The sequence below is a fragment of the Arabidopsis lyrata genome (genome assembly GCF_000004255.2).
Source record: "Arabidopsis lyrata subsp. lyrata unplaced genomic scaffold ARALYscaffold_3, whole genome shotgun sequence".
Lineage (NCBI taxonomy): Eukaryota > Viridiplantae > Streptophyta > Magnoliopsida > Brassicales > Brassicaceae > Arabidopsis > Arabidopsis lyrata.
The window spans coordinates 18,289,958-18,314,257 of NW_003302553.1; the positions used below are offsets into that span (position 1 = coordinate 18,289,958).

Below are 24,300 nucleotides of genomic sequence, written 5' to 3' on the forward strand. Positions count from 1 at the left end.
TCAATAAGAATACACGAGATTCATAACACGTTATCAGCACGATAGCTTCTAAATCTCTTAGCTAAAGATCTGACACATAAACCCTAATCTCACGATCTCTCTATCTCCATCAAACCCCTAAAACGCAAAGAAATCTGCCTCGGAACTTCAAAGAGGTCGTTCTCTCAAATCGTGAGGACCCAGAAAACGAGCAAGATATCAAATCGAAGCCCTCGCCGAGACGAATCCATCAGTGCAAACGGCTTGTCGATCTGACCACCGACGCGCCATCACGCACAGATACAGTGTGCGCCGATTTGTTTTGAAAACCCTAGCTCGTCCGTCCGTTTGCTTTCTCCTTTGCTCGGCGATTCCTTCCAAGGACCATACGCTCGTGACAAGTTGATAACCGAGGTCTTTAGCTCCCGGTTCTAGTCCATACAACCCCAAAGGTGAAAGGTAAAACAACAAACCCTAAAGCTAAAGAACCCAACTCGAATTTGGATCTAACAAACGGCTAAGACCTAAAACGAACCTTGATTGTCTAAGCGATTGCTATTGCTTGTGAGATCCGATTGTTTGACTCGTTTAGGTTGCTAGAAAAGTTGATTATTGCTTAAGCTAAACTCGCCTAAGTTGCTAGAGAAGTTTTATTGCCAAAACCTAAAAATCGCAAATCGAAAATACCTAAGCTAATGGCCGAAACTTTATAAGTCTTAAAACCCTAAAATCCTAATAGGAAATCTTAAAACCCTAAAATCCTAATAGGAAATCTTAAAACCCTAAAATTCTAATTAAGATAGGAAAACCTTAAGAAATAGAAAATTTTCAAATCCTAAATAAAATAGAAAATCTTAAAATCTAAAATCATAAGTGAAATAGGAAAATTAATCCTAGAGTAAAGAGGAAAGTAAATCATAAAAGGAAAAGAAAAAGTTAATCCTAATTAAAAGAGGAAATCTAATCCTAAGCAAAAGAGGAAATCTAATCCTAAGCAAAAGAGGAAAGTCAAATCCCTAAGTAAATCGATTCATGGTTCGGTCTCAAATACCGCATGACACTAACGATTACATGATTTTGACTCAAGACTTTTCCTTGTAGATGTTGAATTACAACTTGTATTTTACTGCCCTAAATCTCTTAGGAGATAATTATTTAAAATGGGCAATGGATACTAAGATTATCCTAAAAGTCAAAAGGACTTGGTGAATGTATCTAATAAGGCAATAATGCAAAGAGAGAAAGATAGATACAAGGCAATATTAGCCACCGTCTTATTGAGAGTCTCATAATCAGGACTATAAGTCCATGGATGAGTCTATTGCTAGATGAGCAAAATAATGACTTACAGATAAAAACAGTGAGTTACGACCTCATAGATTAACCCTATTACCTAATGCCAATAAGGCCGCAGAGGATAAGAAAGAATCCAAAGAATATAACCATGTCTAAAGTGATAGACCACACGGTCGTGACCGTGGTGGATGGAAAGGACGTGGTTGTGGCCACTATAACTCATCCGGCCGTGGGAACCACTATAACCGTGGATGTAGACCCAATTCCGGCCGTGGTCGAGGGCGAGGATGATGTGGTATTTCCAAACCACAACACTCGACCAAATGAGTATGCCATAGATGTGGTATTGAAAGGACGTGGTTGTGGCCACTATAACTCATCCGGCCGTGGGAACCACTTTAACCGTGGATGTAGACCCAATTCCGGCCGTGGTCGAGGGCGAGGACGATGTGGTATTTCCAAACCACAACACTCGACCAAATGAGTATGCCATAGATATGGAATGGGAAACCATTGGGCTAAGATATGTAGGACTTCCAAACATCGTTGTGACCTCTATCAAGAGAGTGTAAAAGGGAAGAATCCTAAAGCCCATTTGGTATATAAAGATGGTGAACATGATCAAGATGATCTAATAGAGTATGAGACTTCTGATTGCCTAAAAGAATCAAGTTGATAAATCTGAGTTCGACATCAAAACCTCTATGTTTTCTTTGCATTTTATGTTTTCATTGATTGTTATTTCCTTGAATTTATTTTATATTATTTTATGTTTAAAACATGATTCTTGTCCATATAAGAAATGGCCGAGGACAAGAACATATTTGTGGTGGATAGTAGAGCCACACAAAAGATAAGAGATATTTTCCTAAATCTCATAATGAAAAAATGCCAATATTAGGACTATAGCGGGTATAGCAAATCTTATTGAGGGCTACGGCCAAGCCCATATTCTATTACCAAATGGCACGCATCTTGAACTAAGCGATGCCCTATATTCACCCAGCTCGAAGAGGAGCTTATTAAGTTTCAAAGATATAAGATTGAATGGTTTCCATATTGAAACAAAGGGTGAAGGGAACAAAGAGATCACCCAAGGACATAAGAAAGTCCTAGAGACTATACCCGCATTATCCACTGGTCTCTACTATGTTAAAATCGATATGATCGAAGCTAATATGGCAATGAACAAAGAGTTCATCGAGAAATTCACTTTATGGCATGACCGGCTTGGCCATCCGGGTCATAGTATGATGCGTAAGCTTATGATAAATTCAAAGGGGCACACCCTAAAAGAGAAAAGAGTTATCTCTAAGAATCTCACGTGTGAAGCATGTTCACAAGGGAAACTCATTATAAGGCCATCACCGGCTAAGGTAAATAAAGAGACCTTAAAATTTCTGGAAAGGATACAAGGAGATATATGTATGGTCCTCATTGATGCATCGACAAGATGGTCGCATGTTTGTCTCCTATCTACTAGAAACCAAGTGTTTGCTAGGTTATTGGCCCAGATAATAAGACTGCGAGCCCACTTTCCAGATTTTCCGCTTAAGACTATACGTCTAGACAATGCCGGTGAATTCATGTCCCAAGCGTTTAATGACTACTGTATGTCCATGGGGGTAAGTGTGGAACATCCCGTAGCACATGTACATACACAGAATGGATTAGCGGAATCCTTCATTAAACGAATTCAGTTGATCGTTCGACCATTACTCATGAGGTCGAAGCTTCCAGTAGCCGCTTGGGGACACACTGTTTTACATGCATCAGAGCTTATACGCATAAGGCCATCTAGTGAACATAAATATTCACCATCCCAGTTACTCATGGGTCATGAGCCAGACATATCCCATCTAAAGACTTTCGGGTGTGCCGTATATGTACCGATTGCTCCACCACATAGAACAAAGATGGGACCTCAAAGGAGGATGGGAATATATGTTGGATTTGATTCTCCCACCATTATTAAGTATCTAGAGCCAACTACGGGTGATCTATTTAAGGCTAGATACGCAGATTGTCATTTGAATGAATCCGAATTTCCTATTATAGGTGGAGAGACGAACAAGCTGGGTAAAGCAATAAAAGAAATATAATGGAATCAAACATCCTTAAATTGGCAAGATCCTCGGACTCTGGCATGAGAATCAGAGGTCCATAAGATTATACATTTGAAAAGCTAGCTAATCAATTGCCAGATTCCTTTGCTGACCCAAAGAAAGTTACAAAAACGTACATACCAGCTTGTAATGCACCAGTACGTATTGATATCCAAAAGGGAATCAATGAAATTGCTACCGAGTCTAACACACGAAAGAAACGTGGTAGACCAATAGGTTCCAAAGATAAAAATCCTCGAAAATCAAAGAAAGGTGCAATAGGAATCCGAGGTTACTAAGGAAACCATCCCAGACATGGAGATAAGGCCGGCCGGCTCTAAGATACAGGTACCATATAATGTAGCTTGGGACGCCAAGCTGCAAAGTATTAAAGGTCCTGACCATAATAAATCTCAAATCGATTATATCATGTCTGGAACATAATGGAACATATAAGAAATGTCGACATAAGATGATTTTGCATGCAAGGTAGCACTTGAATTTATGAATATAAATGAGGATCAGGAGCCCACGTCTATACTAGAGTGCACTCAAAGACTTGATTGATTAAATGGTACAAGACCATACAACGTGGAGCTAAGAATCATTAAGAAAAGGAATGAGTTTGGTCCGACCTTAAGGACACCATTCGATGTAAAAACCAGTAGGACACAAATGGGTCTTTGTGAAGAAGAGAAATGAGAATAATGAAATCGTGAGATATAAGGCACGGCTTATAGCACAAGGATTCTCACAAAGACCGGGGATAGATTATGAAGAAACATACTCCCCTGTGGTGGATGCTAAGTCTGGCTATATAAAGGAAAAGATTTGATTTGCGGCTAATGGATGTAATGCCTGCATATTTATATAAGTCCACTGGATAATATATATGAGATTACCAGAGGGTATTGAGCTCAAAGATAAGAAAGATTCTCGAGAATATCACTGCATAAGGCTGGACAAATCCTTTCATGGACTTAGACCAAATGGGCGTATGGAATGTTATAAATGATCCCATTAGTCCATGTATTTTCATAAAGAGGTTTGCAAACAAAGGATTTGTAATCATAGCAGTGTATATGAATAATTTAAACCTCTGGGTAATCGACCAAACAGTTGAGTATATCTAAAAGAAAGACCTAGGCAATAATTAAGTTCTGTTTGAGATTACAACCTGAGTACATGAATAATGGAATCCTTGTGCATCAAAAGGCATATACTGAAAAGTACTCAAGGATATTTAATAAGGACCAGGCCCGCCCATTGACCAGGCCCAATGGTGGTGAGAAGCCTTGGATTGGATAGTGATCCATTCGGTCCAAAGAAGGACGAGGAAGAAGTTCTCGGTCCTGAACTGTCATACCTCAGTGCCATAGGAACGTTAATGTACTTGACTAGCCACACTAGACCAGACATATGTTTTGCCGTGAACCTCCTTTGTCTAAATTTAGTTCATGATCAACCCAAAGGCACTGGAAAGGTTTGAAGGAAGGTTTGGTTAAATTTTAAAGTTTATTCTTCCTACTTTATTTATTTGGGTTTATTCTATACTGATCTAACCAAAAAAAAGGTCTAGTTTGCCTTGGTTTAGTTTGTTTTGTTGATGCAGGTATGGCATGGTCAATAAATAGGAACTACGTGTGGCTTGATCCCTTCCAAGGGTACGTAGGCAGCCTTCTTCAAGGCGCAGCTACTACAACATCAAAGACCATCATATGTGAAGACAACGTAGCCATGTATCGCTCAGCTCAAGGACGGCTACATCAAGGGAGATCGGACAAAGCACATTCTACCTAAGTTCTTCTTTACGCATGACCTACAAAAGGATGGTGAAATTCAAGTGGTGCAAGTTCGTTCAAGCAACAACTCAGCCGATCTCTTCACTAAAGCACTACCGACAACACCATTAAGGAAGCTCACACATGAAATTGGAATGCGGAGACTTAAGGACTTGCAGGGATGACCAAAACAGGGGGAGTAATGCGTGCTGTACTCTTTTTCCTTCACCGTGGTTTTGTCCCAATGGGTTTTCCTGGTAAGGTTTTAATGAGGCAGCATCCCCAAGCGCATTACAAAGATCCTTTGGCATCTACACGGTTATGTCATCCAAGGGGGAGTGTTGTAAACCACATAACGGATGGACTCCATAACCGTGGCTCATGTCCATGTTCTAGAAGGCCCATGTCCATGTTCTAGAAGGCCCATGTCTACCTTCTAGAAGACTCGTCCAATGACGGTTTATGTTAGTCTTAGTGGGCTTTGGGCTTTAGGGTTTCCTAATCCAATTGGGATTTGTCTCCCTTATTGTGTATATATATAAGTTGTAACCTCATTCATTAATCAATAAGAATACACGAGATTCATAACATTTAATAAATAAATTTACTTTGAGAGGAAAAAAATTAATCTATATCAAAAAAATGCGAAAAAAAAAAATTCGGTAGAGATTTCAAGCTCAACGTTCTGATACCAAGTTAGTAAACAAGAATCAAAGAAAGATTGAATGAAGAGAAGAAGACGAAGTCAAAGCTTTGTAAAATGATTTTCTGTTATTCAACTTAATGAGATTTGTGACTTATTAGTCATAGGCCTGGGCAAAAAAAGACCCGAAACCCGGACCGATATCCAGACCGAAAAAACTGGTTCGGAGCGGATACGGGTAAGAAGAAATTATCTTATTAGGTACAGTTTTTGTAAACCCGTGTGTATCGGGTCGGTCTAGGTATTACTTGTTACCCAAACAGGATATCCGAATACCCGAACATATAATTAAATATCCAAAATATTAATTATATATAATTATAATCTAATATAATTATCTAGGATTACAATTATAAATCTAAATATGTCAATTAACTTTAGACTTAAATACCCAAAACAACCAAACTATCTAAAAATTATTTGTTATGTTTGTCAAAATTTAGCAAAAAAGGTTTTTTTCGGGTATCCGATATTTTACGTACAAAACTCGGAATTTTACATATAAAATATCCGAACCGAACGGGTACCCATATTTTTTGGGTATTTATAGGGTCTAAAATTTTTTATCCAAACCGATCCGAACCCGACGATACCCGAACCGGACCAGAACCGAATGTTTAGAAATATCTGAATGGGTCATAAATTCATTATCCATTTAACCCGAACCCGAACGTCACATAGATCTTGTCATATACTCCAAGAGTTCCGGTTTATCTTGAGAAAACCTGAACTATAAAAAAATTACAAGGTTTACCTAACCGGTTTGGTATAGTCCACCATTACTTATTGACATTTGACACTTGACCCGAAATGAGAATCTTGAAATTAAAAAAAAAAAAAAAAACAAAAAGAAAGAAAAAGAGAGACTGCTAAATTCAATTATTCATCCAGAGTCAAAAACAGTGAGCTTTCTTTCTTTCTTCTCCAGCCAGATCGGAGCAATCCTCGCAATAGATTCCGATAAACGATGGGAATAGCCAATAAGCTCCGTCTGAGTTCATCTCTCAGCCGAATTCTCCATCGGAGAATACTTTATTCATCCGCCGCTAGATCTTTCACCACATCGGAAGGTCACCGTCCCACCATCGTTCATAAACAAGGTCTCGATATCCTCCATGATCCTTGGTTCAACAAGGTACTTGATCTTCAAACTTCTTTCTCTTTCGAACTAGGATTTAAAGCCTGGATCTGATTTTGATTCTTGTTAGGGAACCGCGTTTACGATGACGGAGAGAAATCGTTTAGATCTTAGAGGTCTTCTTCCACCTAATGTTATGGATTCTGAGCAACAAATTCAGCGTTTTAGTAAGTTTACTGCTTGAAACTTTGTTAATCTTAGTGTTTTCTTAGTTGTTGACATGATTTATTTTGATAAACAGTGACTGACCTCAAGAGATTGGAGGAGCAAGCAAGAGATGGACCTTCTGATCCTAATGCTTTGGCTAAGTGGCGGATCCTTAATCGCTTGCATGACCGAAATGAGACTATGTACTATAAGGTGAACTCATTTCCTTTTTGCTCTATTTGCTCTTAAAATCTGTGTAAGATTTTGCTTGCTACGCTTGTTTTGTTTTCTGAAGAGGCTATTCACTTTAATTCTTACATTGTTTTTAGGTTTTGATTAACAATATTGAGGAGTATGCACCGATAGTCTACACTCCTACGGTTGGTCTTGTCTGCCAGAACTATAGTGGGTTGTTTAGGAGGCCAAGGGGAATGTATTTTAGTGCTGAAGATCGTGGTGAAATGATGTCTATGGTTTACAACTGGCCAGCTGAACAGGTTCTTTGATATATCTGACACTATCCTCAAGATATCTCAACTGTGTCTATTTATACCAAGAAACTGGTGTGACAATTAGTTTTCTGATGTAATGTTCTTATTCCACATTTAGGTTGATATGATTGTTGTTACCGATGGAAGCCGGATCTTGGGTCTTGGAGATCTAGGCGTTCATGGAATTGGAATTGCTGTAGGGAAGCTTGATTTATACGTTGCCGCAGCTGGAATAAATCCACAAAGGGTACTTACAGCATCTTCTATTTTCGTAGTTTCCCCCTTTCTCCACTTTTTGCAATGATAATGTGATACAATACTTATGAGCACATGCTGGTTTAGGTACTTCCTGTCATGATTGATGTTGGAACGAACAATGAAAAACTACTCAAGGACCCCATGTGTAAGATTCATTTACTCCTCTTACCTTTTTAAAGTCAATTATTATAAGATGACTATGATAGGTTAATAGCGGTTCTCTTCTTTCCGACTACATATAATATAACTGTTTTCTGATGTTTTGAGTATGTTGAAGCATATTTATCATCTGTCTCTTTACATAAGGAGGTAGAGAATGCGTATTTGAGATTTGTGTATGCATATACATACATACATATATTAAAATGTCAAAGGTTTATAGTATTGTGCAGGAGTCTATCATATCATTCTCTCTTTTTCTTCGTTGAAACAAAATAATTTGGCTATACGACATGTTATTTTGTCTTTAATGGTTTAGGGATTTCCAATAGTTCAGAGACATGAACGAGAATAGCTTATTATCTGTCATGTCATCGTTCTTTGTGTGTTTTTTTTCTTTTTTTGACAGACTTGGGTCTGCAGCAACATCGTTTAGAGGATGACGACTATGTAGATGTTATTGATGAATTTATGGAGGCAGTGTATACCCGGTGGCCACATGTTATCGTGCAGGTAACTGATGTTTCATAGATCTTTGGTATATCAAATGTTTCTTATTATGAAACTTTAATGTTTTTCTACCCACAGTTTGAGGATTTCCAGAGCAAGTGGGCTTTTAAATTATTGCAGAGGTATAGATGCACCTATCGAATGTTCAATGATGATGTCCAGGTAATGAGTCTTCCGCCTTAGAACGATTCATGTGAAGATGAAATACTATTATTTATTTGTGCAGTATTTATATTAGGTCAATATGTCAGTTAAGTTTGCCCCCTAAACCCTAAACCCTAAACCCTAAACCCTAAACCCTAAACCCTAAACCCTAAACCCTAGCATTTTCTGAGGCGCTACTCTGTTTGAAATAATTATGAACTTCTGTTTTTAAAATATCATATTTTATCTGCTCAAACCATCATCTTATCGTTCAGTAGTTATTCTTAATCTTTTCCATACGACCAGATGCATTAAAGAGACAATAGCAAGGAACCTAAAAATCTAAGTGCTGATGCTAAATTCTTGTTTTTTCTTGTTATGACTATTATGTTTCATGTTCTGGCTTAGGGGACAGCAGGGGTTGCGATCGCTGGTCTTCTTGGAGCAGTTAGAGCACAGGGCAGGCCTATGATTGATTTTCCAAAGATGAAGATCGTTGTTGCTGGCGCCGGAAGGTAAGCCATTCTCTGTTGCTATTTTTAGTTTTTAGAGATTTTTATTGGTAAAAAATTGGTCTTGGTGTTATTGTTTACTTATTTATGGTCAGGGATTGTTAGTTTTGAGTAACATTTGAAGAGATTTAACAGATGGAAACTTTCAGCGGCATCACTGCATAAGTCAGCTTAGAATAGTTGTATCAGAATACTAAGCTTCCTTGTTCAAATCTTTGATTTTTGCAGTGCGGGAATTGGTGTTCTAAATGCTGCAAGGAAGACTATGGCACGGATGTTAGGAAATACGGAAACTGCGTTTGATAGTGCACAAAGTCAATTTTGGGTGGTTGATGCTCAGGTACGTTTTCCCCCAATCAACGATTTCCCTCCGGTTTCCTTTAACAGTTTGCCAAATCACTTCACCATCCCTTTTTTTTTGGCGTGTGTTTTGGTCCAGCAGCTTAAGGAGCTGAAGTTGTTAACTCTTTTTGTTGTACTTAAATCAGGGTCTTATCACTGAAAGACGAGAAAATATTGACCCAGAGGCTCAGCCTTTTGCTAGGAAGACTAAAGAAATGGAGCGTCAGGGATTAAAAGAAGGAGCAACTCTTGTGGAAGTGGTCTGTTATTCTTTCTATCAATATGTTCATCAACTATACTAAATCTATTTTGGCAATGAGTCTTGTGTTTAGTTTAACTTCTCCCTCAAAAAGTTTGCATGCTGAATATTAGCAAGAAACTAACGGTTTTCTGTTTCTTCTGTGGCTAGGTTCGAGGAGTTAAACCTGATGTGCTTCTTGGTTTATCTGCAGTTGGAGGGTTATTCTCAAAAGAGGTAAGGAAAATGACCATTGTCTTCATTATCTGGTTTCCATGGTAATTGCTAGTTAGATGAGTGAGCAAGTAGAATGTAGCATAGCTCATAATTCTGCAAGAGGCTTTGGTGCGTCTTACTTGCATGATTCTGACATGGAAGTTGATATTTTGGAAGTCACTGTTGGTATATTGTGTTTAAGGTTTTAGAAGCTATGAAAGGTTCAACCTCGACAAGACCTGCTATATTTGCTATGTCAAACCCCACAAAAAATGGTAAATTGTCTCCTTTGTTTGCATTAAAATGTGGTTTCCGGTTATTTGTGATTCTTTTCAGGGTTGATTTAATATTTACTTGTGTTTTAAATAACAGCTGAATGCACGCCTCAAGATGCATTCTCTATATTAGGCGAAAATATGATTTTTGCGAGTGGAAGCCCATTCAAGAATGTGGAATTTGGTATGTACGAGGACTACTGCATCGTTTGTTATACGCCTTTGTATAGGAGGCTTTTTGAAATATTAGTACCTTTTCTTTTGGCAGGTAGTGGTCATGTAGGACATTGCAACCAGGGAAACAACATGTATCTATTTCCAGGGTTAGTTCCGCTTGTTCATCGGCAGAAAAAATTGCATACATTCTTGACTGGATGCATTGATGGCCATGAAAAAATTGATTCTCTAATCCTGTAAATTTTAATGTAGTATTGGACTTGGCACTCTTCTATCTGGTGCTCCCATTGTCTCGGACGGGATGCTTCAGGCCGCATCCGAGTGGTAAGCTCTTTTCTTTGCCTTCTGCATTTTATCTTTCCAGATTTATTCTCAACTACAGGTGAAGTGAGTACAATGATATATAACTAATTAACTATGGATCAAATCTAAATAACTATTAAGAATTTTTGCATATTACCAATCACATTATTAGCTGATGTCACAAACTATAACATACCTGCCACCCACGAAACAGAGGCCACAGTAGTTCGACATGTTTTCTCCAAATGGTATTCCCAAAAGTAGGCCTTCGGTTGAGGTTTCATAGAGTAGTTAGTGTAAAGCTCGTATTTAAGGAGACGATGAAAAATTAAACAAGTCCCATAATTTATGGATGTGGGATCATGACATTGTTCTGCTAAACAACTGCAGCCTAGCAGCATACATGAGCGAAGAAGAAGTGCTACAAGGGATTATATACCCTCCAATATCAAGGTAACACAATAAAAGAACATTCTTAGTGTTGCAAAAGAAAAAGTGGTTGATAGAAATGTTAAACTTGGCGTGTGGAATTGAAAATGCAGGATACGAGACATAACAAAAAGAATAGCAGCTGCGGTGATTAAGGAAGCGATTGAGGAGGATTTGGTTGAAGGATATAGGGAAATGGACGCTCGAGAGCTCCAAAAGCTGAATGAGGTAATAAATTCAGCTAATGACCGGCTTTAATCATAAATGATAGAAAAAGAAAAGATATCGAAACAACATCTCTCTGACTTGTTTGGGACTCGTGATGATCAAATCGTCTTCTACGTAGAATGTTGATCGAGTTTGGTTATATGTTAGGAACAGTATAGTGTTTACCTGATTTCTCCAGCAGAGAATATAAAGACTAACCAACAACTAAGCCGATATGTTAGTTATATTGACGCGGTCTTGTGTGTTTCGCAGGAGGAGCTGATGGAGTACGTGGAAAACAACATGTGGAATCCAGAGTACCCGACTTTGGTCTACAAGGATGACTAAGTTTGGTTCCCAAAATGAACATGTCTACTCTCTCTTATTTATATGTAAAAATTTATAATTGGGGTTGCTTCATACCCAATCAGATTCATAGCTACTGCTTTCTCTTATGTAAAAAGAAATATAATTGGGTTGCTTGTTATCCAATCAGATTCATAGTTTCCACTTTCTCTTATTGATATGTATAAAAAATAACTGGGTTGCTTCATATCCAATCTGCAACATTTTACATACATTGTATCACAAATGCATTCTCTTTTATATCTTCTGGTTTCATGATAAGGTACTATGAGTAAGTGAGTAACAGTTTAAAGTTATCCATAACTTAACCATCTTTATACAAAATATGAGGGAAATGAGTGAAGAACAATAAACCATTAATTTCGTTATCATCAGCAGATGATTTCCCAAAATTAACTAGGGATTGTGATGAATTTCATGATACATGAAAATCAAGCTATAACGTCAGTGGAACCTTATCAGCTAGAACATATTGCTAACTATCAAATGCTAATCCAAAAATCCCACTTGGAACAATATTACTCATGTTGGTGTAAATCCTGAGTTAGAGATTGCTCTGTTTGCTCGAGACGTACTAATCCGATTCGAAAAAAATATATGAAGAAGTATGTCTGTTACACAAAACCATGACATGGGTATACTGAAAATATCAAAATGTACGTATCTAATGTTTCTATTTAGCAACAATATAATTAATATAAGCATCAAGATGTACTCACAAAAGCATATAATATATGAAAAGAAAGAAGAAGAAAACAAAGGTCTCTCTCACCAGTGAATGGAATCAATGTTATTATCATGCTGCTGCTGCGGGAACTGTTTCTGCAATGATTTAGGAGAGAAAGCAATATTGGGAAATGGTTGATGATCCACCGGTAGGAATGGAGAAGGATGATGATGAGAGATGTAACTAGTACATGACATGTTGTTATTGTTTTGGTCTTGTTCTTGAAACTGATAATTATGATGATTCTGTTGTTGAATCTGTTGTTGTTGTTGTTGTTGTTGTCTTTGTTGTTGTTGTTTTGGGCTGTTAACTTTCTCTCCTTCGGTGTCTCTATATTTGCAGAGGTAGACCTTTAATGGAGCCACGTAGTCTTCGAAACCGAGAGTTGTGATAGCCCAAATGATATCATCTCCATTGATGGTCTTCCTCTTCTCTCTTTGACACTTATCAGAAGCTTCACCAGTGACAAAACTAATAAACTCCGAGACACATTCTTGAACGGTTTCTTTAGCGTCTTTTGAGATCTTACCGTTACCGGGAAGAACTTTTTTCATGATCCTTCCGACATTTGCAATGGGAAGAAACCGGTCTTGTTCTTTGTTGTTGTTGGTCTTTGAAGAAGGGCTTCCTGGATTTGTTTCGGCTGGAGACCCATGATCCTCTTCTGGGCTCTCCTCAGTCATGTCTCTCTCTCTATCTCGTTGTTTTTATGATTGATGCTAACCACATGTGATCAATCTGATTTTATGGTTAAGCTTAGTGCATGAAACTAGGCAACTTTTCTATTTATGGATACCTTGCCAACCAAATTTGGAACTCCATGCGACTCGCTCCTTTTTTTTTTTTTTCTTTTATTTGCCAAATAAGAAAGAAAATAGCAATCATGTGACATATTGTCATCAATAGTGTTTTTAATTTATTATTTTCCGTAATATGTTATTTAGTATGTAGAGGTCTATAATTCATCATGTCTCCATAATCTATCACATAATGTTTTAATTTATTGTATAGCATCTTAACAAAAGTAATCTCCGAAACTCAAGGCTGGAAAAAGTAAGAAACACTTTTGGTCCTCTTTGCAATTACCGTGACAAGGCAGCCATTGTGTACAGTGGTGGAGGATTTATATTATTGATTACGAAGAGTGAAGAGAGGTGCAAAAAAAAAAAAAAAAAATTCATAAGAAAAAGTTTTGTAATTCAATACATTACCAAAGTTAGATTTGACACGCACACTCCCACCTACATGTACAACATGCTCAAAAAAAGAGCACAAATGCTTTCACATATCCCTTTTTTCATTGTCTCTCTCTTTTCTCCTCTTATTACACTCGTTATCACTCCAATGATCATCTGTATCTCTTTGCGGTTTCATCTTTTTTCTTCCGTCTTCATCTTCCCTACTGTTTTTTTCACTTCTTCCCCTCTATGTGTTTCTTTTCCTTAATGCTACCATTCCTGTCCCTATACCTTTCTTCTTCCCGCTGTTTTTTTTGTTTTGGCCTTTCCGTAATGATATTTAGGCTGCACTTGTTCTTCACAGATTGAGCAGAGATGCTTGACTTAAGTTTCTCTATTGCATCGTTAACATTAAGATCCTCTACATAGTCTACAAAGGCTAGCTAACACTTTACCACGATTATCAAGCGCTTCGAATCCTTGGATTTCAACTTTTCGGAGAGTGTTCCTTTCGATATTGAAGTAGAAAACATAAAAAGGTTTAGATGTAAATGTATAGTCCTTGGTCAAAACAATTTCACCTGTAGCAGTAACTCCAGCAACGGAGAAACAGGAGTGATCAACGATATTATTCGGCGGCAAAGTGTAGACATATTTTGACCATATTTGTATCTTCATATCCTCTAGAATCCACATACCAATCTCAACGATAGCACCATGAACATCACAAATCAACTCAATCCCACCTAATTTACCCTTATAGTTTATCAATTTGTCAAAAAGGGATATGCATTCTGCTTCAATAAACTTGAATTTCTCAGACCTAACATCGAAGCAAACTATAAACTCCGATCCAACAGCTTTTTCAGCCAAGTAATACAAAACCCCATTGATGCATACGTCCTCTACATAAAAAGAATTTATGTATGAGAGAAAATGGTTCTTCCTCTTCCACCTAAGTTTTTCAGTTCCTAATGTCAAAATTTTATGATGACCGCTTCCATGACTAAATGGATAAGCCTCACACAATACCTTGAATTGTTTGTCAACCGGATCAAACCCTAAAAAGCTATTCACCATTCTATACCTTATGAGTTTAGGTAAGATCGCATACTGTCCCGTGATAGGGTTACATAGCGTATTAGGGAAATAGATCAAACCAGAGGCATAGCTCATACCCTCTCCATTTATCTTTACACGGAACTTCGTATGAAAATCAGCGGTTACTACAAGAGACTTCTCATATGGATGCTGAGGCTGAGGCAACGAGTAGAAGAGCCACTCACCGAATCCTTCGACACCAAATAAGAGACGTGAACGAGCTAAAGACCTGGTCAAGAACAACTCGGTGAAATATGGACAGTGAAGCATGGACCGCCATAGCTTCGACACGCAACGAAACCTCACGATTGACTTTGTTCGCAATCTTGAGAATATCTCGATAATGAGATCAGTTGGGATGGAATCTGGATTTTCTCCTCGTTTCCTCGATTTTGAACGTCGCTTATTGGCTTTGGACATGGTTGGCTTGTGTTGTAAGCAAACTAGTTGAAGATGAAACCCTAATTTGATAACCAACGAGGACGATTATGCCCGTGATAAGTTAATAATTACGAGGGAACAAAATCAGAACAGGAAATTTATAATTGTATAGGTTTACAAATATCTTCTGCCAAAAGTTAGTAGTTTAGATAATTTATTTAAGGGAAAATTGCCAAAACAAAAAAAACTTTCTACATTACAAAAAAATGCAAGATCAACCTCGAAGTAAAATCAACTATTGTTTCTTTTAAAACCATCTTTTGACAAAAAAAAAAAAAAAAAAAAAGAAAAAAAAAAAGAATATTAAAACCAGCAACATAAACCTTGACGTAAAGAATATTATTTGTTTGGAACAAATTAATTTGAAAACGTATTGCTTTGATTTCACTAAACGACATATCACAACCAAACATGGAACCAAACAAACAAAAAAAAAACAACAATGAAACCAAACAAAATCCATAACAAATCCAGCTTACTTGCAAACACAAAAGCAAAATATTGTACCGAAAATTGATCTTACATGATAAGCAAAAACCTAAAGCCTTATTGCCTTAATCTAATGCTTCTACTCCTTCAAAATTTTCTGAATTGCAAACCCTAACAAATTAGAGAAATTTTTTGTAATATTGTTTCTTAAACTTAAAATCGAGTGAATACATGCTCTATCGTTTTAAGAGCTAAACGACATCAAGTTTGGTTGTGTCTATTGTTTTTTCTTAAACCAAAATGAGTGGGTTTTGTAATCCTTTCAATACACTTTACGGCGAGGTTTATGTTTTGTTTTGCAGTTTTTTTTTTTTTTACTTCTTCCCGCTATAGCCGAACACGAGGGAAAAATCCTTTATACTTTTAATCTTGCATTTCTTTTTGGGAGAATAACTAGAATGACTCTTATATGGGGATTAATAAGTAGAATGACTCATATCTTTTAATAATAACTAGAGTGTTTTCGTTTTTTTTTTAATCCCCAAAATACCCATGTAAAGCTTTGTACAAAAAAAACATAATAACAAAAATGCCATTAAAAAAAAATGCCAGCTAGGCAAAAGTTGCCGTTATTTACAGAAAAACCTGTCATTATTTACAGTTTTGCCACTGATCTCTGCGAACTCAAATAAATCTGTAGAAAAAATCTGCCACCGATTTTATAAATCTGCCACAGATTTTATAAATCTGCCACAGATTTTATAAATCTGCCACCGATTTATAAATCTGCCACAAATTTAATTGTATAGTTATCGCTGACTTGTTTTCTTGCAGATTTGTTTTTGAATCACAGATTTGTTCTACAGATTTATTTCTACCACAGATTTAGTATACAGATTTTTTCATAGGTTGCTAGTTGCTACCGATTTATAGGCTATTACAGATTTTTTGTCTACCACAAACTTGTCTTACAGATTTTCTTTGATGACATCGCAGATTTCCTAGGTTTCGCAGATTTATTTCTACAGATTTGTTTTTCCTACAGACTTATTGTCAATCACGTTTCTGCAGACTTATTAATAGTACCTACCGACTTATATTAAGTCTGTACGTTGTTGCAGATTTGTTACTGCAAAAGATAATAACTAGACTGACTCTTAGTGATCACAGAGTTTTACCTCTTGACGGCAGATATATTATGAATCACAGATTTATTTCCCATCATCACAGATATATGTGTCATAGTTGTCGCAGACTTAATCTAGACTTAACTACCTTTTTAGTTGTCACAGACTTATATTCTACAGCTTGTTGTTACACTTTGACCGCAGATATAGTTTTACAGACTTATTTGAAGACACCACAGATTTGTTTTCTAGAATCTAAGATAGAGAAATCTGGACCGTCCGATTTAGGGTTTGACCAATCCTTAGCTTATCTTAGATTTATTTGGTCTAGATTTAAGTTATCGCAGATTAATTTGGTCCCTATTTTCATCATTGTGGTGTAGATTTAAGTTATCTCAGATTTATTTGGTCTATAGATTTATGTTGTCACAGACTTATTTATTCCCTATTTTCATCATGCCAAGGGATTTTGCACTTCCAATACTAGAGCATGTTGCGACTAAAGTGTGTTCGCCACCTATTCCGAAACAACAACCAGGTAAGCCTAAAAAGTCAAGATTTAAATCTGTCCTTGAGAAAGCCATGGAGAATAAGAGGCCTAGGAAACAACACACGTGTACCAGTTGTAATGAAACTGGGCATAATCGTAAAACAATGCAAGAAGGCATAAACTTGATGAAGTAGTCTCTGTTGTAAACTTTTGTTGTATTTTTCAAACTTGTATGAGTGTTATTGTGGAACATGTAAGACGTCTGTATTGACATGTCAAACTTTTATGTGTTATTGTAGAACATGTGTGTTGTTATGGAACTTGTATGTGTTGTTATGGAACTTATATCTCTAAGAATTCAAGTCTTACATGTTCTAATAAAAGTCTGTGGTTACAATAACACTCAGGAAAAATAACTGGTTCACACCAAAAAAGTCGGTGGTAACAGCTGCAACAACTGGTTCACACCAAAAAAAGTCTGTGGAAACAATAACATTCCTAAATAAGAAAACTTGCAACATCTGACTCAAAACCAAATGCAACCACGACCATATCATAAAGACACTCATTCTGAGTGATCATTGAGATAAGGGATCTTGAACTCTGCACGTCGAGGCAATGGATTAGTCAATGCTACGTCTCCCGTCAGTGGAACTTCCTCAAACATCTCAGCTCCTAATCTCTCCCGCAATGCCTGAATGTTCCCATCGTTAAGTCCATCAAAATGCCATCCTATGGCTAGGCACTCTTTTTCTTCTCCAGAATCCTAGATGCATTTTTCAAAACAAATCTGTGATCAACGAATCAAAACTGTGGACATACTTAAAACAAGTCTGTGAACATATTAAAACAAATCTGTGGTTATGTCAAAACAAATCTGTGGTGATACAAACAAGTATGTGAACATATCAAAACAAATTTGTGGTCATATCTAAACAAATCTGTGGTGATACTAACAAATTTGTGTCTTAGAGAACACAAACCAGCGAAATTCATAGTCACTGAAGTTAACTCCACCAGAATCTATGTCGATGACTAGACAGAACCCATTGAGAACCAATAAATCTGCAATCAAATCAATGCAACCAACAAACAAATCTGTAATGATAAATCTGCAATCAAAACAATACAACAAACAAACAAATCTGTGATGAGCAGCAATTAAATCTAGAAACACTAACAAAAAGATATGCAATCAAAATACAACCAACAAAACAATGCAACCAACAAAGATACTCGCAATATGATCCTGCAATAGACATTGATAGAATTGTTATTACTTAAAACATATCTGCGATGAGCAACAAATAAATCTACGAAAACGAACAAACAAGTCTGTGATGAGCAACAAATAAATCTGTGATAATTAACAAATAAGTCTGCCGTCAAGACTGACATTTCATCGAACACCTTTCATGCAATATGTTTTTCCAACTCATTTTATAAAAATATAAACCATAAATCAAAGGAAAACCTCAACGTTGCTGTTGTTGGTGACGGAATCCAACATAGATGCTGGCGGCGAAGCCTAAGAAGATGAAGTAGAAGCGGCAGAGAAGAGAGAAGCGATGGTTTCCAGCGGAAAAGGGAGAAGCGGTGGAGAGGACAAGAGAGGAGAAAGATGAAGCGGCAGGTACTGGTGGACAAAGCTGGACGGAAGCGCAGCGGTCGGAGTTACGGCGAACGGAATTTAGAAGAGAGGTGGCGGCTAGGTTTTGGAGGAAGAGAGAAGTAAAGTGTCGAGAGAAAAATGTGAAAAAGAAAACATGAATTTTAGATTTTAATATTTTTTTCTTTTTAGTTTACTTTTTATTAAAAATAATTCATAATGCCATTTTTTTTAATATGTTGAAAAAAAGTGGTTAGAATGTCTTTGTCAAAAAGATATGGGTTAGTCTAGTTAGAGTTCCTAGAACTAAGTCACTCTAGTTATTTCACTACAAATATGGGTCATTCTAAATAATTTTCACTTTCTTTTTTGTGATTTGAAAGGTCTTTTTTTTTTCTTGCATTTTTCCTTTATTTATTCCAATTTTTATGTTTGACATGCAGTTATTTATTTCCAATTTGATTTAGGAAGCTTTACATAAGAAAATACATCAAAAATCAAATTAAAGAGAGAAAAATGACACCCTTAACAAATATTTAAGGCTTTGAAAGAGACGGTCTTAAATGTGAAGGTGAATGCTTTAAAGATCTAAACTTTGTTAGATTCGTTTGGAACAATCATTTTCTCATTTTGTTTTATTTGTTAATTTTTTTTTGCAGAGAGAATCGGATGGTTCTTGACGTTTGTGATTCTAGCTGCAGTTTGCATACTTGCAGCTGGTTACGTACTGTACAAGTATCGTCTTAGGGAATGTTTTCACTCTTTTATTTCTCTTTATGAATCTTCAAATTCATCATCATCATGAATATATGTAGTGATAATTTCCTTTTGTGTCAAAACCAAAATGCTGTCTTATATGGATTTTAGAAATCATGGCGATAATGTCTTTGTACATGCCATGGCTGATTATTTCTTGGAATATCTTTCATAAAAGAGATAAATATATAAGAAACATTTCTTTCTTTCTATTTTTTTTTTGTTCATTTGACTTTTTTTTAAAATTATTTCTACTCTTTTCATTGTTATAGCTAGATAAAGATTTTAAAAGTACGATTTTTAATATTTTTATTGAAAGCGAACAAAAGAGCTCTGTCAACAGTTAATTACAGACTGAATTGAATTGGGATTTTGGTTACAAATGCTAACAATTTTTGTCATAATATAGTTTGAGGCTTTAATAGAATAAGGCTGCCTGCCTCTGTCCCCCTGTACTATATCGTTCCAACTCGGTTCCCCCTGTACTTTTACCCTCTACCTATTTCACCCTATACACATGATATTCTTCACAATTCCACCCATTTTTATAAAATTCTGCCTAATTCTCCAAAATCAATTAAGCTCCTTAAATGCATTTTAAGATCACTAAATCGCGTTTTAAAATTGATTTTCTCTGATCAAACCGGTAATCGACCTAGATTTATTAAACCAAATTGAACCTTCTGTTTCAGAAAGAGGGTTCAATTTTTCTCTTAAAACCCTAACAAAATTGGGGAAATCTTCTTCTCCACCCCGACACCTGCGAAGACATCGATTGTCTTCTTCTCCGACTGAGACTGTCGAAATCCTCCGACTGAGACCGTTGAGCAAGAGCTAAAATTTGGGGAAGGAGGTGGAACAAGAAATGAACAAGAAGATCAATGAGATCGTTGAGCAAGAGCTCAAATTTGCAAAAGAGAATATGAAGAAGTCCCAGTCGGAGGAGGCTATGTCGGAGGAGTCTCAGTCGGAGGAGTCTTTGACGGTCTCAGTCGGAGAAGAAGAAGCGAGTGTCGGGGTGGAGAAGATACTTTGTTAGGGTTTAATGCAAAAATCGAACCCTCTCTATCAATTAGAAGGTTCAATTCGGGTTATGAGATCTGGGTCGATTACCGGTTTAATCGCTGATAATCAATTTTAAAACGCGATTTAGTGATTTTAAAACGCATTTAAGGAGCTTAATTGATTTTGGGGAATTAGGTAGAATTTTATAAAAATGGGTGGAATTGTGAAGAATATCATGTGTATAAGGGGAAATAGGTAGATGGTGAAAGTACAGGGAGAACCGAGTTGAAACGATATAGTACAGGGGGACATAGGCAGACAACCCATAGAATAAACTCAAAACTTTTGTGTTACACCAAAAGTTTGCGAAGCATCTCAGTATTTTACAAAATTTGTTGGGAAGCCTTATCGACTTGAAAGTGTGAACAACAAGAGATCCTATAACATTAAATTGGTTATAAATGTAACAGACTATGGGTTCATTTTTACATAAAACAAAGTTTGGGGCTTTAATCGAATAACCTGAGAACTTTAGAGACCGTTTATGAAATTCTTTGTTTCAACTTTCAAGCACCTCTCAATTTTTTCCCGTTTATGGATTTGAACCATCATTATTAGCTTGAACTTAAAAAAACTAAAATTCTTTCTCTAAAATAATGTATCTTATAAAATGGTTTAAACTTTACAAATAGTTTATCTTCGGAATTGAAATGTTTTTCTAACATGTATTTGAAGGAATTCTCCAAAATTCATTAATCCATTTACAACTGATTTTAACAACAGCTTTTTTACCTCCAAAAGCTTAATGAGGTAATGAATCCACTAATAATTCAGATAATGACTGTCAAATATTAACCACTCGATGTCATGCTTTCTATTAATTAAAACCAATGTCAACAAGTCACGTGTGCGAATAATAGCTTCTTTTAGAACCCATGCAAATAGGACCGGTCCTAAACATTTAGGGACCAACATAACAAAATAAAATTTTGGGGTTATTATAAACAGTTTTGAATTTTGGAGGTATTTTTCATAGAACTAAATATTTTGGCGTGGCCTATTTGCAAATATTTTCTGCTGTAATAATTTTTAAAAATTTGGGAAGCACATACAATTGTTTCATGCTGCTGTCCTCAAAGCCGGCTTTGCATGCAAATATAAGAAAAATATGCATTGTGTTTCTTAAGAAAGATATGTACAAATCCAAAAAGATGGTGACTTAAGCTTTAGAGACCTTAGTAATTTCAATCAAGCGTTACTAGCCAAGCAAGCGTGGATGCTGCTCTCTGCTCCAAATTCCATTTAGCAAGAGTTTATAAAGCGTGATAATATGACCACAAAGGCTTCATGGATGCAGAAACACATTTTCGAACTTGTTACGTCTAGACCACATACAATGGTCTGTTGAAAAAAAAAAAATTAACAGCTTAATCACTACAATGAGAGAGTTGAAATTAAAGAAGAGTACACATGACAAATAATATGTTGAATAAATTCAACACGTTGAATAAAAAAATGGGTCATGCGCACATATCAGTGTATGAGAGAACCGAAAATCTGTGTGTGCTCCACGCACATAAAGAAAATAATTTTGCTGATTTTTATTTATCCTAATAATTTGATCTCAATTATTTGATAGAAATCTACTTTAAAAATAAATAAAAATTTTATCAAAATTCAGCCTTTTAAATGATCTATAAACAGAGTCTAGTCTCATTTCATTTGGACATAGGGAAAAAAACGCCATTATTATCAGTAGAATTTTTCAATTATCTTCCGATGATCTAATTTTGTTCATTATTAAACAATTTTTTTTTTTGTTAAATGGATCCCAACAATAATCCTTTTACACCCAAAATTCTTTTAATCATCTTTTTAACTATCCAAAATCATTGTAGATGATAATTTTATTGGGGTAAGGTGTAAGGTGTTGAATTTTATTAAATAAAACCATTGTATATGATAAAATTGAATGTGTGTTGAAGTATTAGGTGGAAGAGATAGAAGATGATGTGGAGTGTTAAAAAGAAAAAAATGGTGTTGAATGTTGACACCATCGTAGATGACCTTAAACAAACTCATTATCAAAAGACATTTTTTTTTCTCAACAGCTTTATTGGATTGGCTCAAATTAGCCAATGTGGAGGAATATTGTTTACATAAGTAGAAAGATGCGGTAAGGTACGAACATTTTCGTGCGAGTTTATCCGCTTTCACATTCAAATTTCGGGAAATTAGCGATAAAGAGAAAAAATAAAATTCTTCCTTGTCGTTCTGAATCGCCTCCAAGTAAGTCGTGAACGCTGGCCACTCTTGCGGGGAAGACACCATCTTCACCAGGTCGGAGCAGTCTGTAAGGAAAACTACTTCTCTTTTGTCTTGGTCGATCATACATCTCATCGCCCAGATTAGTGCTTCAACCTCTGTGTGGAGTGAGGTCAAGCTTCTTCGAGTATTTGCAGCTCCCATGTCGTGCGCTTCTTCATTTGGATAAGAACAAAACCATCCTAACCCTGAAAATTTCTTTCCAAGAACTATCTAAGCAACAACGATAAACTGATCCACGTTGCTCGATATGTTCAACTCTAGAAGGAGGTGGATTAATTATTACCACTGTTTCTAGGTTATCAGATCTCTACCTGGGCCAACTACCAAGGTTGCTCTTCATTTTCTGCCAATTTTAATATATCAGTTGGGCTTTGGTCCAAATTATTAAATACCTTGTCATTCCTGGCTTTCCACAAATACCAAATAATCCATGGAAACATCGTAGTATAGACCTCCGAGGGTGTTCTCCAAACTAATTTATCCATATTAACGTATAGGGATCCTGATGGAAAAATATCAGGTGCTGTTGGAATCTGTGATAAAGTCCAAGTCCGACGCGCAGGTGGACATTCAAAGAGTGCATGGTTAATTGTCTCTTTTGAAGCCCCACACTGATCACATCTCGTATCGTAATTAATACCTTTCTTACCCAGATTCGAGGTAACCGAAACACACCCAGTTAAAGCTTGCCACATAAAATGTTGAACTTTTGGGAATTGAGCTTGGAGCTGGGAGCCATCGAACCAACTCTTTTAGTAAGTCCTTTATTAACCAGAGATTTACCTGAAACAATACTTCTCCACTGTTGGGGTCGGATTCCATCCACCTAAGACCGAGCCAAACATCAAACACTGAACAAACGTGCGCGCCAGCTCGGGGGGATCCTCTCAGAACAGCTCGGAATGGCCTTCAAACCAGCTCGGGTTCTACGCTGATCGGCTCGGGCACCCTTCTTATCGGTTCGGATACTTTGATATTCGACTCAGGATTCTGCTAGCCAACTTAGATACCCGATCCCGATATCCGAGCCCGATTCGACGACTGAGCCCATCCATGGTCTGGCACCCGAGCCTGTTTTACGTCCGAGTGACCGAACCCATCTATGGTTCGGGTACCAAAGCCTGTTCTCTCGCGGGTACCCGAACCCGGTAAATATTTTGGGTCGGGAACAACGTCGCATTATCTCCCGAGCCAAACACCAAGAAGTCTCCAAGTTACCCGAGGCGAGGTCATTAATCGCCCGAAGCAAGGACTTGGTAAAATATTCATCCTCGAAGTACCATTTCAAAGCAAGGCATCATTTCCAAAAAAGAAGGATCATTTCCGATATACC

General features: G+C 36.8%; 3 protein-coding genes and 1 long non-coding RNA gene across 4 annotated transcripts; 1 reads left to right on the top strand and 3 right to left on the bottom strand.

Annotated features, from left to right (window-relative positions):
* The first annotated feature begins 6,708 nt into the window (after positions 1 to 6,708).
* LOC9319868 (NAD-dependent malic enzyme 1, mitochondrial) lies at positions 6,709 to 11,986 on the top strand. Its single transcript, XM_002883755.2, has 19 exons — positions 6,709 to 6,999; positions 7,073 to 7,169; positions 7,244 to 7,362; positions 7,479 to 7,646; positions 7,759 to 7,887; positions 7,983 to 8,043; positions 8,467 to 8,570; positions 8,646 to 8,729; positions 9,120 to 9,226; positions 9,452 to 9,563; positions 9,712 to 9,825; positions 9,975 to 10,040; positions 10,222 to 10,294; positions 10,392 to 10,478; positions 10,563 to 10,617; positions 10,724 to 10,795; positions 11,165 to 11,227; positions 11,317 to 11,431; positions 11,684 to 11,986. Exons 1-19 carry the CDS (start codon positions 6,832 to 6,834, stop codon positions 11,756 to 11,758), a joined length of 1,869 nt encoding a protein of 622 aa, XP_002883801.1. The 5' UTR covers positions 6,709 to 6,831; the 3' UTR covers positions 11,759 to 11,986.
* Positions 11,987 to 12,351: 365 nt separating this feature from the next.
* LOC9319869 (nuclear transcription factor Y subunit B-7) lies at positions 12,352 to 13,333 on the bottom strand. Its single transcript, XM_002885835.2, has one exon. The coding sequence runs from the start codon at positions 13,184 to 13,186 to the stop codon at positions 12,545 to 12,547; it is 642 nt and encodes a 213-aa protein (XP_002885881.1). The 5' UTR covers positions 13,187 to 13,333; the 3' UTR covers positions 12,352 to 12,544.
* A 397-nt stretch (positions 13,334 to 13,730) lies between these two features.
* LOC9321948 (F-box protein At3g57590) lies at positions 13,731 to 15,473 on the bottom strand. The gene has a single exon (XM_021033328.1). The coding sequence runs from the start codon at positions 15,200 to 15,202 to the stop codon at positions 14,093 to 14,095; it is 1,110 nt and encodes a 369-aa protein (XP_020888987.1). The 5' UTR covers positions 15,203 to 15,473; the 3' UTR covers positions 13,731 to 14,092.
* A 2,124-nt stretch (positions 15,474 to 17,597) lies between these two features.
* On the bottom strand, positions 17,598 to 19,024 carry LOC110229775. Its single transcript, XR_002333172.1, has 2 exons — positions 18,744 to 19,024; positions 17,598 to 18,035 (listed from the first exon to the last, which is right to left on the bottom strand). It is a non-coding gene; the product is annotated as an uncharacterized LOC110229775 (long non-coding RNA).
* Positions 19,025 to 24,300: the final 5,276 nt, after the last annotated feature.

Bases quoted from the DNA above. Each gene is read 5' to 3' on its own strand.
- LOC9319868 (XM_002883755.2), top strand. From the start codon at position 6,832: ATGGGAATAGCCAATAAGCTCCGTCTGAGTTCATCTCTCAGCCGAATT. The intron at 7,363-7,478 runs GTGAACTCATTT...CATTGTTTTTAG, and splicing joins ATGAGACTATGTACTATAAG to GTTTTGATTAACAATATTGA. The intron at 10,618-10,723 runs GTTAGTTCCGCT...ATTTTAATGTAG, and splicing joins AACATGTATCTATTTCCAGG to TATTGGACTTGGCACTCTTC.
- LOC9319869 (XM_002885835.2), bottom strand. From the start codon at position 13,186: ATGACTGAGGAGAGCCCAGAAGAGGATCATGGGTCTCCAGCCGAAACA.
- LOC9321948 (XM_021033328.1), bottom strand. From the start codon at position 15,202: ATGTCCAAAGCCAATAAGCGACGTTCAAAATCGAGGAAACGAGGAGAA.